At 41.4% G+C, this 19,048-nt stretch overlaps 1 protein-coding gene across 1 annotated transcript in view; it reads right to left on the reverse strand.

Moving 5' to 3' along the window:
• BRF1 (BRF1 RNA polymerase III transcription initiation factor subunit) overlaps nt 1-19,048 on the reverse strand; it is a 164,141-nt gene that overhangs the window by 65,954 nt on the left and 79,139 nt on the right. Inside the window, exons 6-11 of the mRNA XM_042815073.1 lie at nt 16,719-16,868; nt 15,007-15,100; nt 5,618-5,744; nt 4,352-4,391; nt 4,170-4,262; nt 3,096-3,374 (exon numbers count right to left, since the gene is read on the reverse strand). Of these exons, the coding sequence (XP_042671007.1) occupies nt 3,096-3,374; nt 4,170-4,262; nt 4,352-4,391; nt 5,618-5,744; nt 15,007-15,100; nt 16,719-16,868 (783 nt within the window). The remainder of the gene's footprint in view (nt 1-3,095; nt 3,375-4,169; nt 4,263-4,351; nt 4,392-5,617; nt 5,745-15,006; nt 15,101-16,718; nt 16,869-19,048) is intronic.

A 19,048-nucleotide genomic window follows, 5' to 3' on the forward strand; every position in this document is an offset into this window, starting at 1 on the left:
TAAGCCTCAGCCTCATTAACCCAGTACCTTACATGCCCTCTTTGTAATGCAAATTTGCTAAAATACTACACTTTCCATAAAACATTCATATAGACAGTCTCATGTTGCTCAAACACCAATTGTAAGTGAAGCAAAAATAGGCAGAATTTCTCTTAATACCTAAGCTCTGCACCTAACTCTTATCTGCCAATGCAGCCTGTGAGGAACTTTATGCTGTTGCTGCAGCCATTGTAGCACAAAGGTGGAAGATTTCCTAAAGCAGCTGATGTAGGCAATTATAAACTGAATAACCACATGTAAGAGCCAAATAAAAGGACTTTGCAGAAGGCACCTACAGCAGAGCTTTTTTTTGAGGAACAGAGGTTATTACAGAGAATCGAAAAGATACCCTGCATTTAGGAGGCTACACATTGCACATAGTGCACCTGCTCATGGCCACCTGCCCAGCCACACCATGTATCACCATGAAGGTTTGCTGTGAATTTTCCCCAGGCAGAAACACACCTGTCATTCCCAAACACTGCAATATGCCCATCCATCAAGTGCAGCCCCAAGGAGATACAGCGCCGTCCTGACCAAGATCTCCAGTCCAACCTCGTCCCAATGCTCTGCCTAGTGGAAAATGTCTTTGGGATGGAGAGGGCTAAGGGAAGAGAGCAAAGCTCCTGTTTTCTCATTTACACAGCTGTGGAGATGGCAAAAATGTCACCTTTGGTGTGTTATATTGACTCTCTACTTCCTCCAACGTACTGAGACACTGGAACGTGAAGTACCATGGCAAACTCATATTCAGTCAAAATTCACAATATAAATTGTATTAAACTAAATTCAGATACACAGGATGAATGTGGAAATGTTACCATCTTTGCTTCCTCTCTCCACAGGTACAAGCCACTTTTGCTTCCTGAGATGATCTCTAAATGTGTTATCTCAAATTAAACTTGGAGCAACCGCTTTCATCCTATTTTTAGTTTTGAAAGCTGTCACTTCTTTTTTAGACTTCAAGGAGGGCTTGGAAGGCGTCTGATTCTTACAACTATAGTAGCCGGCCTGACAGAAGATCCTACTTCTGTATACAAACCTTTCCCAGACTCCCCAGCATGGCGAGGCAGAACTCCAGGCATCAGTGCTTGAAGCGATGGAGGTACCTACAGTGTTTCCAATGGGGCTCAGTGCTATGATGCACAAGTGACCAACGGGGGGCATCCCTACAAGAAGTTTTCTTTACACAGAAACATGACTTCCCAGAGCAACTGCCAGACCAGGCTCTTGGTCATCCAAAATACACCAAGGCTCCATTACTGTTCCTGTACCCAAAGGTCCTCAGAAAAGACGCACTTACACCACCCAGTCATAACACTGGAAGGGTGCAGAGACTGGGAAGTGCACCAGAACAGGCCAGTACAAAGTCAACCAGATTTAACATGGAGATAAATAGCATCTGTCACTTAAAAAAATAATAATATATATATATATATGGAACAGGATCTATAATGAAAATGCAACCAAAACAGCAATTCAGCATACCAGCTTCACAGCATATTACAAAAATAAGTACCTGTTTACCATGCCCACAATCATTTCCCAATTTCATGAAGAGAATGAGCATACTGAAACCTTTTTATTTTTGAACATTCCCTTCATTTGGCACATTCCCTACTTTTGGGGAAAAAAAATAGAAAAGCAGAACACAGAGCAGCCATAGCAGGAGTGGCCATGCTTCTCCTGCCCACATGCCTGAAGCTCAACTCAGAGGAACAGACTGGCTGTACCAGCTTAGCTTCATCTTTAGAATCTCTCAGTTCTCAGCCCAGCCATTAAAATGGTCAATAGCAGTGCCAGCTGAGAAATGCCCATCACTGGAACTCATTTTTACAGGTCATTGGCCAGCTAGACAACAACAGCTTCTAGCCATTACTGACCTCTCTTCAACACGAACCGCTGATTTCCCAGAGAAAGACAAGCCATGAGCCATCCATTTTCTTAATCGTAATTAAAGCAAACACAAAACCACTCAACTGTTTCTATATGCCTTAGTTCATACAAAATACAAACATGCAATCATCCTGCTATGTTTCTGAGAACAGTGACATAGTAAGAATCTGAATGCATTCAGCTCATCTATGGAGGCAGGGAATACTCTATTAGAAGTAGGTGCAGTTGAACAGAAATTAGCATCAGAACAATTCGGGCAGCAAAACGTTCTGCTGGATCTGCCCCCAAGCTGACAGAACAGATTCAGGCAGGTGCGTCTTAGGACGGAAAAATTAACTGTGATAATGAACAAAATGCCCTTTAGATACATCCACATCTCAGCGACATTAAGATGCAGAAGAAATTTTAAAAACGCCATCTTCAAAATGCTCAAGCACACAAAAGAGAAAGCAAACAAACCTGCCTGAACGACTGGCTGTTTGCAACACTGCCTGCTTTATGGCTCCGCCAAAATTGGATTCTTTCATCAGTCCTGGTCTTTTCTGCACAGAGCTATTTGGTGTTTTTTTAAAGATAAAACAGTAAACACACCAAAACAGACAACAAAGCCTGGATCAATGAAAATACATACAACTAGATATTTCACTTTCAAACATTTTAAATATTTGTCGTTTGTAAATGGCTGAATATTCTTAGTCAGACTGCATCACATCTGGCTCCAGTAAAACATGGTTGAAAATTTAGATGAAAGCCTGCCTTCATCTAAAATTCTCGTACTTGGTTATTAATTTCCAGTCATCCTTATAGAAATCTGCTTCCTCCAATTTTCTAATTGAGACTGCATGGCTTGAAATATGCCCATCAGCTACCGTATGGTTGCAAATCTACTCGACTAAGAAATACACATTCTCAGGCTTCAGAAAATCATCAGGCACTCCAGATTTTCCTGAAGCTTCCTGAGTAGCAGATGTCAATGACCAATATCAATGTCTCAGACCACTGGTCTCGACCAGTCTCACAGCTCCTGTCTGTGTTACAGCGACTCATGGAATTGCTGTCAAAGTAACCATTAGGATGCCTAGAAAATACACAACCTACATCTGGCTGCATGCATCCAACATATCCTCTCACAGGTTTTCTTGAACTGATGTTTTACTCACCAGGCTCTCGGTCCTTAGAGGAAATACACTCTTTTATGGACTCTGTTATGCCAAGACTAGCTGCGGTGGGGAGTGGACCAAGTAAGGATTCCAGTGCGGGTGGTCTTACAGGAGCTTCATTTCCATTTTTGCATTCTCCATCTTCACCTGGTTTTAACCTATCTTTCTCAAGAAGTTCATTACAAAAGTCTTTGTTTAAGTGATTAGCAGCTGCTTCCAGTTCTTCATCTTCTGCCTCTTCTTCTCCAAATATGCTTAACGTATTATCTTCTATAGAATCTGTAAGGAGAAAACAAACAAACAAACAAACAACAAAAACCCCTGCATACCATCTGTTACAGAAACTAAGTAAATGGAGTAAATAGAGTAAATACTCCCTCAAAGCAAAAAAAAAAAAAAAAAAAAATCTGCAGAGAAAATCTGTAGAAAACACACACAGTATTTCAGTACAATGTATGAATGTAGAGAGTTTCCAGATACTCTTCAAATTCATGACCCTGGCTATTAAAGTGTGTTTTTGTGAATAGAGTCACTGTTTAAAATAGAAGCATTGTGTTATCAAATTATGGCAGGTAAAAGGCTTTTTCAAAAGAAGCCAACTACTTGTTGGCCAATGAATGGCCAATTAAACCTGCACAGAGAGCCACCATACCAATTTGTCAACCAGGGCATTCACTGACAGAAGGGTCTGTGTACTGCTATTCTGCGCACTCAACACTAGTGATGAAAAGAGACATTCTCAGGTATCAGTGCCAAACTTTTAAGTTACCGAGAATGAAAGTGATTGCTGTACTGCAATTGTAAGGAATAAGTTTCATTTCTGTTTTTATTTTGCTTTTTTTTTTATTTTTAATTTTGTATTAAGCATTTTGTTCATTTGAAGGCTGACAACTGAACCAACTAACTGGCAAGACGAGTTGAAAAGCAGAGAGAACCCTCGTACAATAAACAGAGATTATTTACTACCAAAGCATTTACATGATCACATTTATCAGAATCAAGTTCACAGACTTAATACTGTCTGCAGGATATGAACCTATTATTATTTAAGTAGTCACAAGATTTTATACTTACCACTTTTAGATAAATTCGCAAATACGCCTTTTGCTTTTGGTCTACTATTTTCTAATTCAATCTCTATTTCATCTTGATAGCTTGATATTTCACCTGTGGTGATGAAATAAAAATAAAACTCAGTAATCATCAATGCAATTTTGAAGAAATGAGTGATCTGTTACACTAAACACAACTTATACCTTCAAAATCTTCCAGCTTTTTTGATAACGCCTTCTCAAGCTGAAATGAAAATAAACAAAAAAAAAACAACCATGAAATTACTTCAGAAACATCTCTGTACTATTTCTGAACTGTATACACAGACACAGAATCACAGGGTATTTTAAAAGCAATAAGAAGATTCCAAATCCTAATTCAAATTATTTTATATCGCCATAGGTATCAAGCAACTGGCCAATTTCAAACATTATGTCAGAAATCTCTATACTTCAAAAGGAACTTCTACTTCAGCAAGCTGCATATAGAAGGCTCCAGTCTATAGCAACAAGCTCTATGATTGTGCCTGTAGATACGAGCAAGTGCAAGGACAGTCCTGAAATTGCTGTGCACAGGCCAGATGTGGCACACATGCAATGTCAGTCTGCAGCACTGACCTACAGCATCTGACTGACTCTTGAGAACATCATAAACACATCAAGAGCCCTTTAAATGATAGCATATCTAGAATATTAAATACTACTGCCTTTTAAAAAAGCACATGGTTTCTGATCCAATTACAAAGCATGCACCTTGGCCACACTCTCTTAACTCTGGTTAACCAGAAGAGCACACACAGCACATACAAAAGAAGTGCTGGTATTAGAACAGCTTTTCAAGCTGTAAGTTCAGCTTAATTTGTCACATGAGAGGCTCCAGTTTTGCAAGGGCATAAAGATGTGATGCTTCAGTAAAAAGTCAGAGCAGAAGAAGAGAAACATGCAGCAGGAAATGAGCATTACGAAGGGAAAGTAACTGCATCATCTGACACACAGGGCAGCACCCAAGCAGAGTGCACTGGGCTCTCATCTACAATACAGCAGTTGTGCTTAGCACCAAATAGTGGTATCCTGCAAAACATGGGAGCTCCACAGGTGCTCATCTGTTCAAACACCCCAATGTCCCCATCTGACCAACAAGAGCAGTGACACCGTGCTTCCTGCTGGGGTTGATTCAGACTGGAAAGACATTTCAGTCCCTCCTCAGGGGATACTTAAGGCTACATTTGAAGCTACGTATCTCTGGATGACACAGAGGTAGTAAAACCATATCCTTAAAAAAAAAATAAAAATATATATATATATCTTAAGTTAATGAGTGTCATATGTACTAATGCTCACCATTCTCTTAAGAACCTCAATAGATGTAACCAAATTTTAAGAGATGCTAGCCAGTTAGGATTTAGTATTAATTGATCCAAAGGGAGAAAAGAGGAGAGAAATGAACAGAGCATCAGGTTTAGAATTTACCTGCTGTATCTTCAGCTTTTTTTGGCCAGCTGTGAACGAAGGGGGATCACACTCTTCTTCCAAGTCAATCCTCATAAACTCATCTATGGTTAGCTGACTCGTTGGTGTATACTCAAACTCTGTCAACCTATCAAAGCGTACACCGTATTACCTTAACATCTTTAAGGTCTTCCTTACAAGTCACAAAATTCATCAGATTTCAGACTTGCAGAATGAACATTCTGTAAGAACCAGAAACTTTGGCTCAAGTACAGAAAAAATTAAAACTGAAGCGATACTAATTGTTTCATTTGCTGCAAAGTAAGTATCTTTTCATATCACAAATTAGCTTTTGATTTATTAGAGTACACAACACACACACTTTTTTTTGATGAACAAAGACTGAACAGAAATACAACAGCCATTACAATCAATTATGTACAGCCTGACAAAACAAGAGAAATGCAGTTTGTCTCTCCTGTCTCGCTGCTTTTGGGATGAACAACGAAAACAAAACAGATTCCCAAACTAAAATATCTGCCACCAGAGTTTAAGAGTATGCTCAAAAACAAGAAGAAATCTTCCCAGGACACAAAGAAACAGTAGTAAAATAAAGGGATCATCTCCCTGTTGCATAGATAGAATAGATGAATGCATATAATTTTATAATAACATGCTTTGTATTTGTTTAATGTTTGCATTTCAGAAGCTCCTGCTTCTGTGAGAGATATGACTGGCTCCATAGGGAACTGCCATAAAAGCAGCTAAAGCTTTCAAAGAAACTGACTCTTAAACGACACTGCAACATCTCAACTACATCCACAATTTCCAGCATTTTATACAGGTGGTTGAGAACCATCACATCCATCTTACAAATGGAGAAAACAAGACAAAAGGTTAAGTGTAAAGCCAGGTCAGGAAATGTCTGGCAGAATGCTTTTCTGACAGAAAGTGCCCTTTTAATAATATCAACATTTTCCATGGGAAAACTGCATTGATAGGTCTGCAGCTGCTCCACTGGAATATTCTCATCTTCCAAAGGAAGCAAAGTTAATGACCGTTCCCATCTGCAAAGCTGGACACAAAGCTATTGCAGCAACCCCAGCTCAGGACATTTCAGAATTTCTTTCTCCCAAAAAGTAATCATGATTTTTCTCTTTCACTTTTTATCGTAATAAAACTCCTTCCAGAGTCTCTTCTTCCAGAGAAGAAATTTTCTATAGGACACAAACTCCATTTCCAACCACCTCCAGGACCAGTGCCAATAGCACCTGACAATTCTCTCTCCCTATATTCTTATCACTATGTGTATTTGTTTATTTTTAATAAATTGAGGAGCAAAACAAAACGGCTATTATTTTAATTCAGAATTCATTTAATGCCAGATCCAGACATCATTTTAGAAGCACAGTTTCCCATTCATCACAATGCAACCACAGTCATCCAGCTGTTGACGTATGAATCAAGCACTTTAGAGGCGGTCCCACTTCAGCAAGACTTTCCCTCCCAACCAGCCTCACCTACTTAAATTGTCATTCTCCTCCCACTGTTATGAGCCAACACGCTTTTTGGCATAAACATCTGGTTTGTCCACGCCATGCTTGCTCAGTGTTTGAGACGAGGACCCAAATCAAAACAGCAACACCTCATAGGCATGCAGAGCAACGTAGAAAATGTCAGTGGCAAAATGCAGGTCAGTGACAAGATGACTTGGATTTCAGCACTGAACTCCATGCACATCTCCTTGCAGACACCCGAGGCTCCATCTGCCTGGCTCCTTGCGACCTTGTGTGACTCACGTCACGTACTCTGTCAGACATTAGCCCAAGGGTGTGCCAATGTTCAGTTGTCATCAGTATTGTCTCAAGAACCAGCTTCAACCCTGGGTCAGAACAGCAGCACAGGCCCATCCTGAGACCTCCAGTGTACCTGGGCCAGGCAGGGCAGCCACCTCAAGTTTGCTGGCCATGCTAAAGGGGAGCTTAAATCCACAGCACAACACAGTTGTAATCAACCAGTCTGGCCATGAGCTCCCATGCCCACGTCCTTCCCTTCCTCAGTCCTGATCCAAGCTAAACCAGCTGAGTGCTGACCAGCCTGGCTCTGAAATTGGCTGCTATGACCATGTAGGCACAGGACCCTGACTGGAAGCTCAAATCTACCAAGTGTCAGATCTTAGCCACAGGACCGCAACCTTCCATCCTGAAATGACAAACACCCCCTGAAGATGACCACAGCTTGAATTAATTATTAATTTAATAAGTTAAATTAATTCCTAAGCAATCTCCCTAGCAATAGTGCCATAAGTCAAGGCCAGGATGAGCGTCTGACCCACGAAACACCGCCAAGCATGGCTACATGTGACCCCTATTCTACATGGGCTGAAAATACAACCCCATACAGCCCATGTCACGCCAGCAAGCGTGTCCAGAAGAAGTAGGAGCAAGGCTATACAATCTTACACTCAGCATCACGCTGCAGCAGAGCAAGCCATTCCCTCAGCGTTTTCTCCTTTAACTTGATATAAATAAATATCTGCAATTGCCAACCACTTTTCTGCCTCAGCATCTTACATTGGCTGATATCCTGTCTGCATATTTCTAAACATTTCTTTAATTTTATCCAGTGTTTGGACACATGCCACCAAGGCAACAAACTGATGCACACAGCAGTCTACGCTGCATGGAACAAGGCAACAGCAGTTTGGCAGCTATGAAAAACTGATGCAATCTTAATTATAAGCATGATAATTTCAGGGGCAAGGGAGTATCGTCATGAAAAAAAACACCACCAACTAGCTGCTGGCTATTTTTTAAGTTCTGCATAGAAATGATATCCAAGTTCACTTTGTAATTTTGTTAATCTAAAAAATGAATAATAAATCTCATAAGAGTAGCCATTTTAAGTCATCCAAGGGAGGAAAACAAACAGATACACAAATTAAGATATTATTACCTTGGCATGAATTCAAAAGGGCTCCAAAAACTGAAATTTGGCAGACAAGTATGTTCTATTTATAGCTGAAGCAGAGGCAATCAGTTCAGGCTAAGATTCAACTTCCAGTATAAACCTTCCTCTTACAGTTTCTCACAGACTCTTTCAAGCAAGCTCCTTTGGGAGCAAAGTTTTTCCAGGGCTTGGTGTCACTGTTCCTATCCCCAGCCCTTCTTTTTTTTCCCCAAAGAAAAATTTCCACAGCTTTTGTTCCACCCCTTCACAGACAAAAACACACCTCGTGCTCTGATCAAGCACTTTTGTGCACCAAGCAGTAAACCAATTCCGTTCACACTTAATTTAGCTCCCAATAAGGGAAAATGGGTCAGTCACTTTGAAGCCGAGCAATGTTTTTTTTTCCACTTTGTTTTGTTTCAGGAACGCTGTCCAGTGAAGACTTATGAATCCAGTCTACAGCTTAGGGGAAAAATAACATGAAAAAGGCTTCCATGCACAGCTGAATGCTCAGTTTTAGTGGTTACTTGAAATTGTGCGGTGGTGGGGTGCAACAAAGCATTCAAAAGAGCAAGGTCCTCTGGAGGCTAACTCACAAATGCTTTGGGACTTCAAGTTCAAAGTCCAAGAGGGACTTCTGAGCAGGGACAAATTAGAAGAAGCCGCACTGCCCTCTGCTCCCTATTCAGAGGAAAGAGGAAAAGTAGCTGAAAGTGCCAGCAAATCTCAGCCAGGACCAGAGAAGCATGGTGAGCTACACAGCATCTGATTGCACTCTTATGTACGCACAGTCAGTGCCCAGCTCTAGAAAGCAGGCGGTGCAGCAGAGGTACCTTGTGCTGGATGGACCTCTGCATAGAATGGCAGACAGATCAGAAATTTGGAGGCATTCTTTTAAAAAATATATTGTAGTGAACAAAGCAGCTGATTTGACAACTCCGACATTTACAAGCTGAAGAAAAGTAAAGGGCTTACTGTTATGTTTTACTTGAGTACAAAACTATTTTACTACATCCCTACTGTCTCAAGGGTGCTCATCTGTGCTGCCTACCACTCCAAACCTGTGTGCTCACTAACATAAGAAAAGGTCAGAATTTGCACTGCTGTGGCAAACGGTCACTGTTTACTAAATTACAAATGTCTACTGCATCATTCTCCTCTACCCATTTTTTCCAACCTATACAATGTTTATGCATGAACTATTTATGGAAGCACATAAACTCATAACAGTGATACTTAATATAGAGATGAAATGCTTCCTACGGGATATAAAAGTTTTCCAGTATCCCCTAGCATGTAAACAAATAGAACTGTAATCTCCTTTATATGAAACTGTCGTACATACAAGAGATGCTCCGAAAGTAATACCTCCTATTTTATTCTATTGACCCACGATGTCTAAGGCAGATTGGTGGTGGTATGGCAGTAGAGGACGGACCTTCCCACCAATATCCCACTACGTGTTGTTGCCATGTGGCAGTAGAGGGACAGTCTGACAGAACAGCATCTCACATGGAAGTACAAATGAAGCTGAGGAGTGGAACTGAATTCCTCGTTGCGGAAAAAATGGCACCCAGTGACATTCATCGACACTAAGTGAACATTGACAATGACCAAACAGTGGTTGTGAGTTCAGTGAGGCAGTGGGTGGTGCATTTCAGCAGTGAGTCATCTCTGTTGGTGCAGACTGTGACTAGCACTGCATGTAGGCTCTTGTTCATTGCTGGAGAAAATACAGAGCTAGTGGTGGTGACTGTGTGAAAAATATTGTTTTGTAACTGAAAATTTGCTCTATCAAACAGTGTTATTGTGCTCTTTGTAGCTCTTGTTGTTTCCTTGGAAATAAATAGGAGGCATTACTTTCAGAGCAACCTACATCTGCATAACAATATACAACTTGCAACAACATAAAAAGAGATATTTTTAAAGTTTATTGAGTAGGTATCTCATTACTAAAATGTGGAGACTAAATCAGAGGTCACCTGATTGCTGTACTTTTACCATGTACAACTTATCACCTGAGCAGTGCTAAATTACCCTCCCTGTGCTCCTACCCCAACACACCTAGAAATATTTTCTCTTAAACAACTCCCACAGTGTCTTACGTTAATATATTTCATCTGTTTTTGTGGTGGACTAACAGTACACACACACAGTCATTTACTGCAAATTCGCTGGGAGCTGATCATTTACGGTGCTCATTTGCTAGTAATTCTTTCCTTTTTTTAAGCATTAAACAATAGGTATCTTGAAAGATTTATTCTTGTACGAATCAGAAGCGCCCGTAGGAATCAGTACGTTTTGCTTGCTTCCACCAAAACAGAGATGTAAAATATCACAAATTTGTTATCGTTATTTTTTCAATTCCACAAATGCTTACACACAGTTGTCAACATCTGTGTGCAACAACTAACCCACTAATCATCACACTGATGGGCTGTCCTGAATCAGTCCAAACCCACTGGAATTCTTCGTCCTTGTCTTTCTCCCAGTTCCAGTGTTCACACCACAGCAATAAAATGTTACAGCACTACTTAAAATCGTGCTCCATTAGCATGGTTCCTCCACTGCACTCTGTCAAAACATTCTGTAATCTCCTGGAAAAGAAAAATAGCATGTGGCTTCATTTCTTAGCAGAGCCGCTCAGACGAGCAAAGTCAAACACAGAGAAAACTGTTTACAAGATCTAAGCCCGAGTTAGTGCTAAGAGTTAATTATTGTATCAAAAGTAACAGCCACCAAATAAATTTGAAATGGCAGTTTTTAAAATAAGCATGAAGTACTGAAACATATTAGGACTCTAATTAATGCATTAGCTTACGAGCTGTAAAGAAGTCAGATTTATAAAAAGTAACACAGCTGGCAAAATTGGATTCATCAAAAACAAAACCTTTTGTCATCACAACAGACAAACCAGCTTGCAAAAGTATGCAATGCCAACAGGCACAGGTCGAGCCCCATTTGACTCACTCTCCTAGAAAGATTGCTAGAAATCACCTGTAAGTCATTTGAATATTTAACTTGGGACGTCAGACATTTCTCCATTATTTAACTTGAGGCATAAAGTATTTCTCCATTTGCTCTCTCAGCCTGGCACAGGGTTTTAGTACAACTGTACATGTATCAGAGCAGAACACCAACTTCCAGGCAGCCTTCCCTTCAGCTCTGGCAGTGATACAGCTTTGGTATTCTGGAAGACCCGGCCCTGCAGCCAGCTGTGCAGCATCCCCATTACCTTCTCTCCCCATCCTAGCCCTGAACTCATGTACCAAACCACTCCTCTCTTTGCTTTTGCTTGCAGAAATCTGCCCATCTGGAGACTGCTGCAGGAGTCTGGACACCAAGTTTATGAGAACTAGATATTGCTGTAGTGAGAACAAGAAAAGCTACGGCAGCTTTTCCCTGTGCATGAGTCATTCATTTTTCCAGAAAACTTCCAAAGCCATCATTGAAAGAGCTGGAGCTGGATCCCCAGAACACAACCCAAAGGACCCTGCTTAAGAAAGCCCCTGCAGCATCTCCACCCTGAGTGGTAAACAGTGTTCTTTTATCATAAGGTTTTGTCTTCCTCTACTGCTCTGTTGTGTGAAAAAACATTTGCCTCATAAATGAGCTCTGGTGCTGTTCTGGCCTTTCATTTCAACTCCTGCTCAATCAAGCTTCACTTCTGCTGATACATTACTCCGTCTGAAGTTCATCACAAATAGGTTTTTAAACAGATAAGGACTTTGTGGAACTGAGAAGAAAATTTTTTTAATGCAAAAAGCAGCTTATTTAAAGATAAAGAGAGAGAACCAAAGAAGTAAAACACAAGTGTTAACAAAGATAAGCTGATTTTTTAAATTTCTATTGAAGTAGTGCCTAAGATCTTCAAACACGCATAAGGGCCGCACCATATTACATAATGTACAGTGGAAAAATATCACAAAAATTATTCCTACCGCACGAAGAACATAATTTAGTGTGCAGAAAAAATATGCAGTAGGTGAACAAACAGACGAGGGGCAACGTATGTAAATGTTAAAGAAGCAGAAGCGAAGACAGGTGCATTAAACAGGCACAGTTGTGAGAATTAAATAAGAGCACCGAGTTTAGGAAAAGTTAATTTCTGTTATCTCCACAGAAGATTACACACACAAAAAAAATAACAATTTGACTAATTAGTTAATATTTGTACAGTACTCTGAATATATAAAGTGATCTGTAAGTTAATATCATTTCAATTAGACTGGAAGCGAGACAGATAGAATTATCAGTACGTTTATTAATATTTAATGCCTTCCCTTTCAACAACAGCAACAAGCTTTACATTTTAATTGTGTGCTTCCAAACCTAAAGCAAAAAGGCTCTGTGAAGTAACTACAAAGTTTTCTCACTGAGCCCTTACCAGAGCCACACGTGCTAGAAATAAAGTCACTCCGTTCTCCAGCCAAACAGTTAGATTAAGATCTCCTGATTTGAAGATGGATGACAGGGTCTAAAGGCTACTTCCATGCTTTGTTGCTTCCTCCTTTCAAACCAGGTTCCGTTTATGATCATTCATTTTTAAGACCTGAAGGTGCAGCGCACGTTGGTGAGCCTCCTCCTGAACCCCACTCCCTGGTGCCCAGCAGTAAGCTTAACACAGCCTTCTTAAAACCCGTCGTTCCTGCCTCCTTGGCCACTGATCTGTACAGCCCTGTCTACCCCACACGTGGAAGGGAGGGATGTGAAAATCCAACCATCACACAGGGAGAACCTGGAGGCTGGAAACCTGGACTCTATCTTGGTTTCCTTCAAGGGCTTTCCAAGGAAAGCCACCAGCAGCAAGCACAGCACCCCAAGCGGCCCATGAACGCTCTTCACCCAACCACACTCAGCTGCTTCACAATGCACAGAGCAGCAGCAGCTCTTTGCAGATTGAGAATTGCTACAGTGACAGTTAAAAGGAAATAAATCTACAACACACTGAGAAGCAAAGAATTTCTTAAGAACATGAAACAACTGCTTATTAATTCAGACAACTTCTCCTTGATGGCATCCTGAGAGGAATTCTTGAAAGATGAGGAAAAAAATGGGGAGCAGAAACAGTTATTCAATGGTATTTTTTATTTGCCTTCATTAAGTACCATATAACGTGCTCTTATTTGAAAAACATCAATCAAATTTATAGATTCGTGATAAATATAGTTGTAATTATAGCTGCTTGAAAATAATTCAGCTGTCACGTTTACCCTGTCAAAGTAAATAACGCTGTCATTTCAGTTGATGTGTGTGACTTGAGTAAACATTTCAAAGCATGAATTTTGAAGCAAGATCTCTCCCCTTGAAACAATTGCTCAAATTAATTTTCCTTCCAACTCCGGTTTATTATGCTTATTTTCTCAGTACCAATGAACTATTCAACCACGTAACCAAGGTGTCTTGGAATCGACTGTGGGTGCATAAATCATCAATTCTAAAAATGCACATTAGAACACATGACCTGCTGACCAGAGGAAAAAAAGTGGCATTTGTATTCATTCATCCTAACTGTTATAGTGCCTACAGCCATTTGAACAGTTTAAATGTATCCCTGCAGCACCCAGGCAAGGCAGGGAAATGTTATCACTCCTGCTCCACAAATGAAGATCTAGAGCAAATATATTTTTCATGATTAAGAAGTGAATAGTATTAACAAAAATTAGATCCAGCTAGATGTGTCTGGGCCAGTCTCGACGTGGTGAGAAAGTAAAACACCAGGGGAACTTTCTGAAGACAAAACTTTGGTTCAGCCAACTTCAAAATATTCCACTGGTAGAAAAATTTTGTACTGGGGGCAACAAAAAGTATGGCTTCACAGTTAGGTCAATTTTCACATACCTAAAAGAAAAGGCTACAGATTTTCAAACCTGGGAGAAGTTGGGTAACTGCTACTAATGCTGACTTCATCAATACGTGGAAGCGTTACTAGATCTGCTCAACAAAAACCAATTCAAAGGTGCAGACAAAATTCTTACTTTCTGCTGATAACACCACATTGAATCCCTCTGGTGAAGTTAAAGCCGTTGTGCTGTCTTCCATTTATTAGCAGTGCAACAATATTGAAAATGAACGTTTTATCAAAATAGTTTGTACAACAAAAGGACAAGACTTTCCAGCGCAGTATTCTAGATCAAGGTAAGAAAATCCTGCAGGACATCCTCAGCTTTGAGAATCAATCATTTCCTCTGTTAACACTGATGACCGAATACTATTTGACTTAAACTCCTCACCTGTGAAACAGGCACAGTGCTTCCTACCACCTCTGCTAAGCATTTGAGGCCTTGCATAAGAGGCAGGGTTAGTACTTCAATATGACCAGCTAAACACATTGTACTTATTTTATTCCTGGCACTCGTGAAAAGGAAAATAACCTGGCTTTCTCCGATATGTATCCATTTTAGACAACACCACTTTTCAGTTCTGTAAACGAAAGATAAAAGTAATAAAATGGCACCGACCTTTTCCTTAGCGTAGACTCACAAACCTTGACCACCCTGATGACCTCTTTAACAGTGCGGCGGAAATCGTGCATTCTCGCTGCCACTAACAGAGCTGGAGAATAAGCAGGGACAGTCAATGTCAGAAAGAGGAAAATTTGCTGAAGAAAAGCAGAAAACAGGCAGATAAGGACAGCCTCTCTTTGCCTCTGCCTTCAGATAAAGAGCACTAAATGCTCTTTATAACATAACATAAGTTCAGCTGCATCCTTGAATACATGTGATTGACTCAACTTTACAGACCTTGTTCCTACCCAATAAAACGAAGCTGATTGCAAACTGCACCCTAACAATTTTATGCTTTAGCTCACCGTGGAAACCACAGCTATTTCAATACAGCACAAGAGCTTCAGACTGATCACACATTGTCAAAGTGATCATCTTTTCAGCAGAACTTACTAGTTGAATAAAAAGCTTTCCAGTTAAATCCCTGGAAGCAAAACACAGAACCTGCTTAAGCTGTTCTCCTCAGTGCTGTGACCACTACCACCAGCCTGCTGGTGCACAAGTGCTGGTATGCAAGACCCTCTACACAGCCAGACAAGTGCAATTGTTTGCATTTGCATTAGTGTTTTGATTCAGAGTAGCACGACAGTAGACAGAGTAGCTGTTTTGAGGCATCAATCTCATTCATTCATCACATGGTGGTTCAGTGGGCAAAACAGGTTTAAGCGTGCAGAAGTGCCTTTCTCCAGGAAACAAAACCAGAGCTCCACTTCAGGCACACGCAGAATAGCTCCAATTCCTAATAGGAACATCAAATGACTGCTCCTTCACACAGCTCCAGACAATGTGTGGCACAGACATGCAGGCCAAGGAAGCAAAAGAAGCCATGAACTCCATGCGCTGTTTAATGTGTGGAAGGATGTAGGAACTCAGCACCTCCTGCTTCAACTTATAGAATGGTTTGAAACCATCTCCCCTTGTCCTGTCAAAACAGACCCTACTAAAGAGTCTGTCCCTTCTTTCTCACAGCCCCCCTCTACATATTGAAAGGCCACTGTCATGAGTCCCCAGAGCCTTCTCTTCTCCAGGCTGAATGGCCCCAGCTCTCTCAGCCTGTAAGAAGATTGCATAGTTTTGGGTTCCCTATGATTATGCACCATTCAAGCACACACATACAAGACCTTTCAAATATAATCAAGTGCATACACTAACTTTATGGCTATATGCACTTCTCATTAGTCTGACCTCACTAGCTGATATCAACCTGTAGGTTTTTCTAAGCATCACACCTGCAATGAATCTTGGAAAAAGACTGAGAAAAAAATAATTTCACATATTAGGTCAGAGAGGGCATTCTTGCATAAGAATCAGTGTAAAGATACATATCCAAGTGCTTGCACGAGGGGTGCAGTTTTAGCTGACAAAAAGTTACAGCTTGCAGAATGGGAGTGAGAGGAGCCCCAGAAAGGTTAAAATGCAAGAGGTAAAGGATTTGAGCAAGGAATGTAGGAGCAGAACTGAAATTTGAGCTCCTAGGAAATCGGAAAGTCCACAGATATTCCCAGTTCCCAGAACATCTTTCACAACCTGATTCAGGTGTAGCAACACACCTCACATCTCACATACCCGGCACCCTGTATCTCACACATCTGGCACCCCACATCTCCCACATCTGACATATCTGGCACCCCACATCTCACACATCTGACACCCCACATCTTACACACCTGCCCCGCAGAGCCCAGACGGCCGGCGGCCAGTGTGCATCCAGTCTCGCTTCATTCTCTGCAGTAGCCTGAGAGCCGTCATGGACACTTCATGGTTCTTATCCCCAAATTCCAGCATATGGGCAAAACGAGGAATATATAAACACGGATCTGCAAAAGAAAGTAACACAATTACTCCTAATCCCAAACCTTGATTTACGACACACAGAACTGCGAGGCCGTCATGGTCGGCTTGCTTCACATCTCAGGGAACAAGCAGAGAGCAGCACAGATGAAACTTCAGGATCACCTTTTCACTACAGGCATAGCTAAAACAAAATCCTTCCTCGCTTACAGACAAGAGGCTTTTAAAGCACGTTGTCCTCAGAGCTTTCCAGAGTTCAAAGCAGTATCCAGGCACAAATTGCTGGAACCCAATTAATGTCAACAGCCTACGACGATTTACATCAGCCCAGGATGTGTCTCCTGATGTATAAACTCATTTCAAGTGTTGGTGTTATCAGGTTCAGACCCACCGAAATCTGTCAGCGCGGATTGTGCTTTGCCTAACCCAATTTATAATTTATCAAACAATCTTGTAAAAGCCGCACGTAACACATGTTTACTCTGATTTGAGGTATCAGCCACTCATTTCCTGCCTGCCTTTTATCACTTGACCGAAAATCCATGATGTAAGGTAAATTGTTAACTATTAGCCCCGACTCAATTTCCTTAGCTGATCTCCTATGTGGGCACTTACACTGATAAAGATGAAAATTCAGCTCAAAGCGCTGCAGCAGCCACACAGATTTACAACTAATCAGAGCGCTTCCACGTAGCACCGAGCTCTGACAACGATGCCCTGTTGCTATCCCTAATTACCCACACCAGCAGTACATGGCTACACAAAGGCATTTACATGAAGCATCCTGCGGATTGAGCAATGACTTCCAAACACGTTTCCCTCAAACCTTAAGATACTAAGCCAAACCTTAAGATTTTAACTTTAAAAGCAGTAACCTCCTGACCATGGCCATAACAACCAAAGTGCCCGTTGCAAGTGACTTGCCTGGGAGAACAGCTTAAGGAAACCCGCTTCCAAGTGCTTTCATGTAAAAATGAGTATTGGCACAAATACAGCTTTAGGAAAAGTGTGATTTTTTCATGCCAGTAAACAAAACCGACCAATTCCAAGATGCAAAACGCTTCCAGAAGCACTACTCAAACTTAGTGGACATGCAACTTTGCTACTGACGTTGCAGCACTGTGAGCAGTGCCAGCAGGCAGCACCCGGCCCATTCCTAGTTGCCCTGCATGGGTTGGGCTGCCCTGTATGGGATCCGACTGCCTTACATGGGGTCTGTGCCTCCCAGCATGGGGTCAGGGCTGCCATAAAGGGCAGGGACCCAGCTCCAGGGTGAGGCAGAGGAGTTGGCGGGTGTTTGCACGCATCCTGCACAGAAACTGCTCTGAGTTTTCTGCCAGCACTTGTGCCCACAGGTCATTTCACAAAACGTAACACGCAGTTATAAATTCTGAAAGCTACTAACAGCCAGAGTACGAACGTGTGGATGGTTTTGAATGAAAAGCCAATAGCAAAGGAGGCCATAAAAGGTCAAAAAGTAACGCCACCAATATATAAATTAAACCGGGGCCAAAGTTAACATGACTGTCTGCCACATGGATTAAAAAAATAATAATGAACAAACACTCGTAAAATGCTGCTGAAACCAACAGCAGTCCTTCCATACAGCACAGCCCCTGCCTACAGAGAGACCCTGGGCTGAGGGCATGGCATGGAGCTGTGGAGTGAAGGGTGGGGGTCTGCGAGGGGCTGCAAGGCAACAGAGGAGGAAAATAAAAGGAGGAGAGATTAAAGAGGGAGAAAGGCTAAAAGGGGTGGGAAATAAAAAAGGGACAATAAGAAGAGGAAAAAATAAAAGGGAAGGATGAAAAGTGGGGTGAGATAAAAGGGGAGCAGACAAAAAGTAGGGGAAGAAAAGTAAAAGGAGAAAAAAAGAAACAGGAAAGCAGAAGGGAACAAAAAAACAAGGCAGAAAGTAGAATTGGGAGAATAGAAAGGGAGAAGTAAAAGGGGAGGAAAATACAAGGAGAAATGAAAGGGGAAGGAGAAGGGAAAAAGTGAAAAGCAAAAGGGGTGGTAAAAAAGTAAATAGAGAAAAATAAAACGGTGGAGAAAGATAAATGGGAGACAAACTATAAAAGAAAAAAACGAGAGAGAGAGAAATGAATCAGGAGAGCAAGCCCTGCAGCAGATCGCAGCGCAGCAGCCCGCGCTTCCCCTTCTTCCCGCAGTTCAGCCCCGGCCATGCCCCAGCCGCCGGCCCGGT

This window comes from Centrocercus urophasianus, unplaced genomic scaffold (genome assembly GCF_019232065.1).
Source record: "Centrocercus urophasianus isolate 14NV4802_14NV808 unplaced genomic scaffold, USGS_Curo_1.0 seq_14, whole genome shotgun sequence".
In the NCBI taxonomy this organism is placed as follows: domain Eukaryota; kingdom Metazoa; phylum Chordata; class Aves; order Galliformes; family Phasianidae; genus Centrocercus; species Centrocercus urophasianus.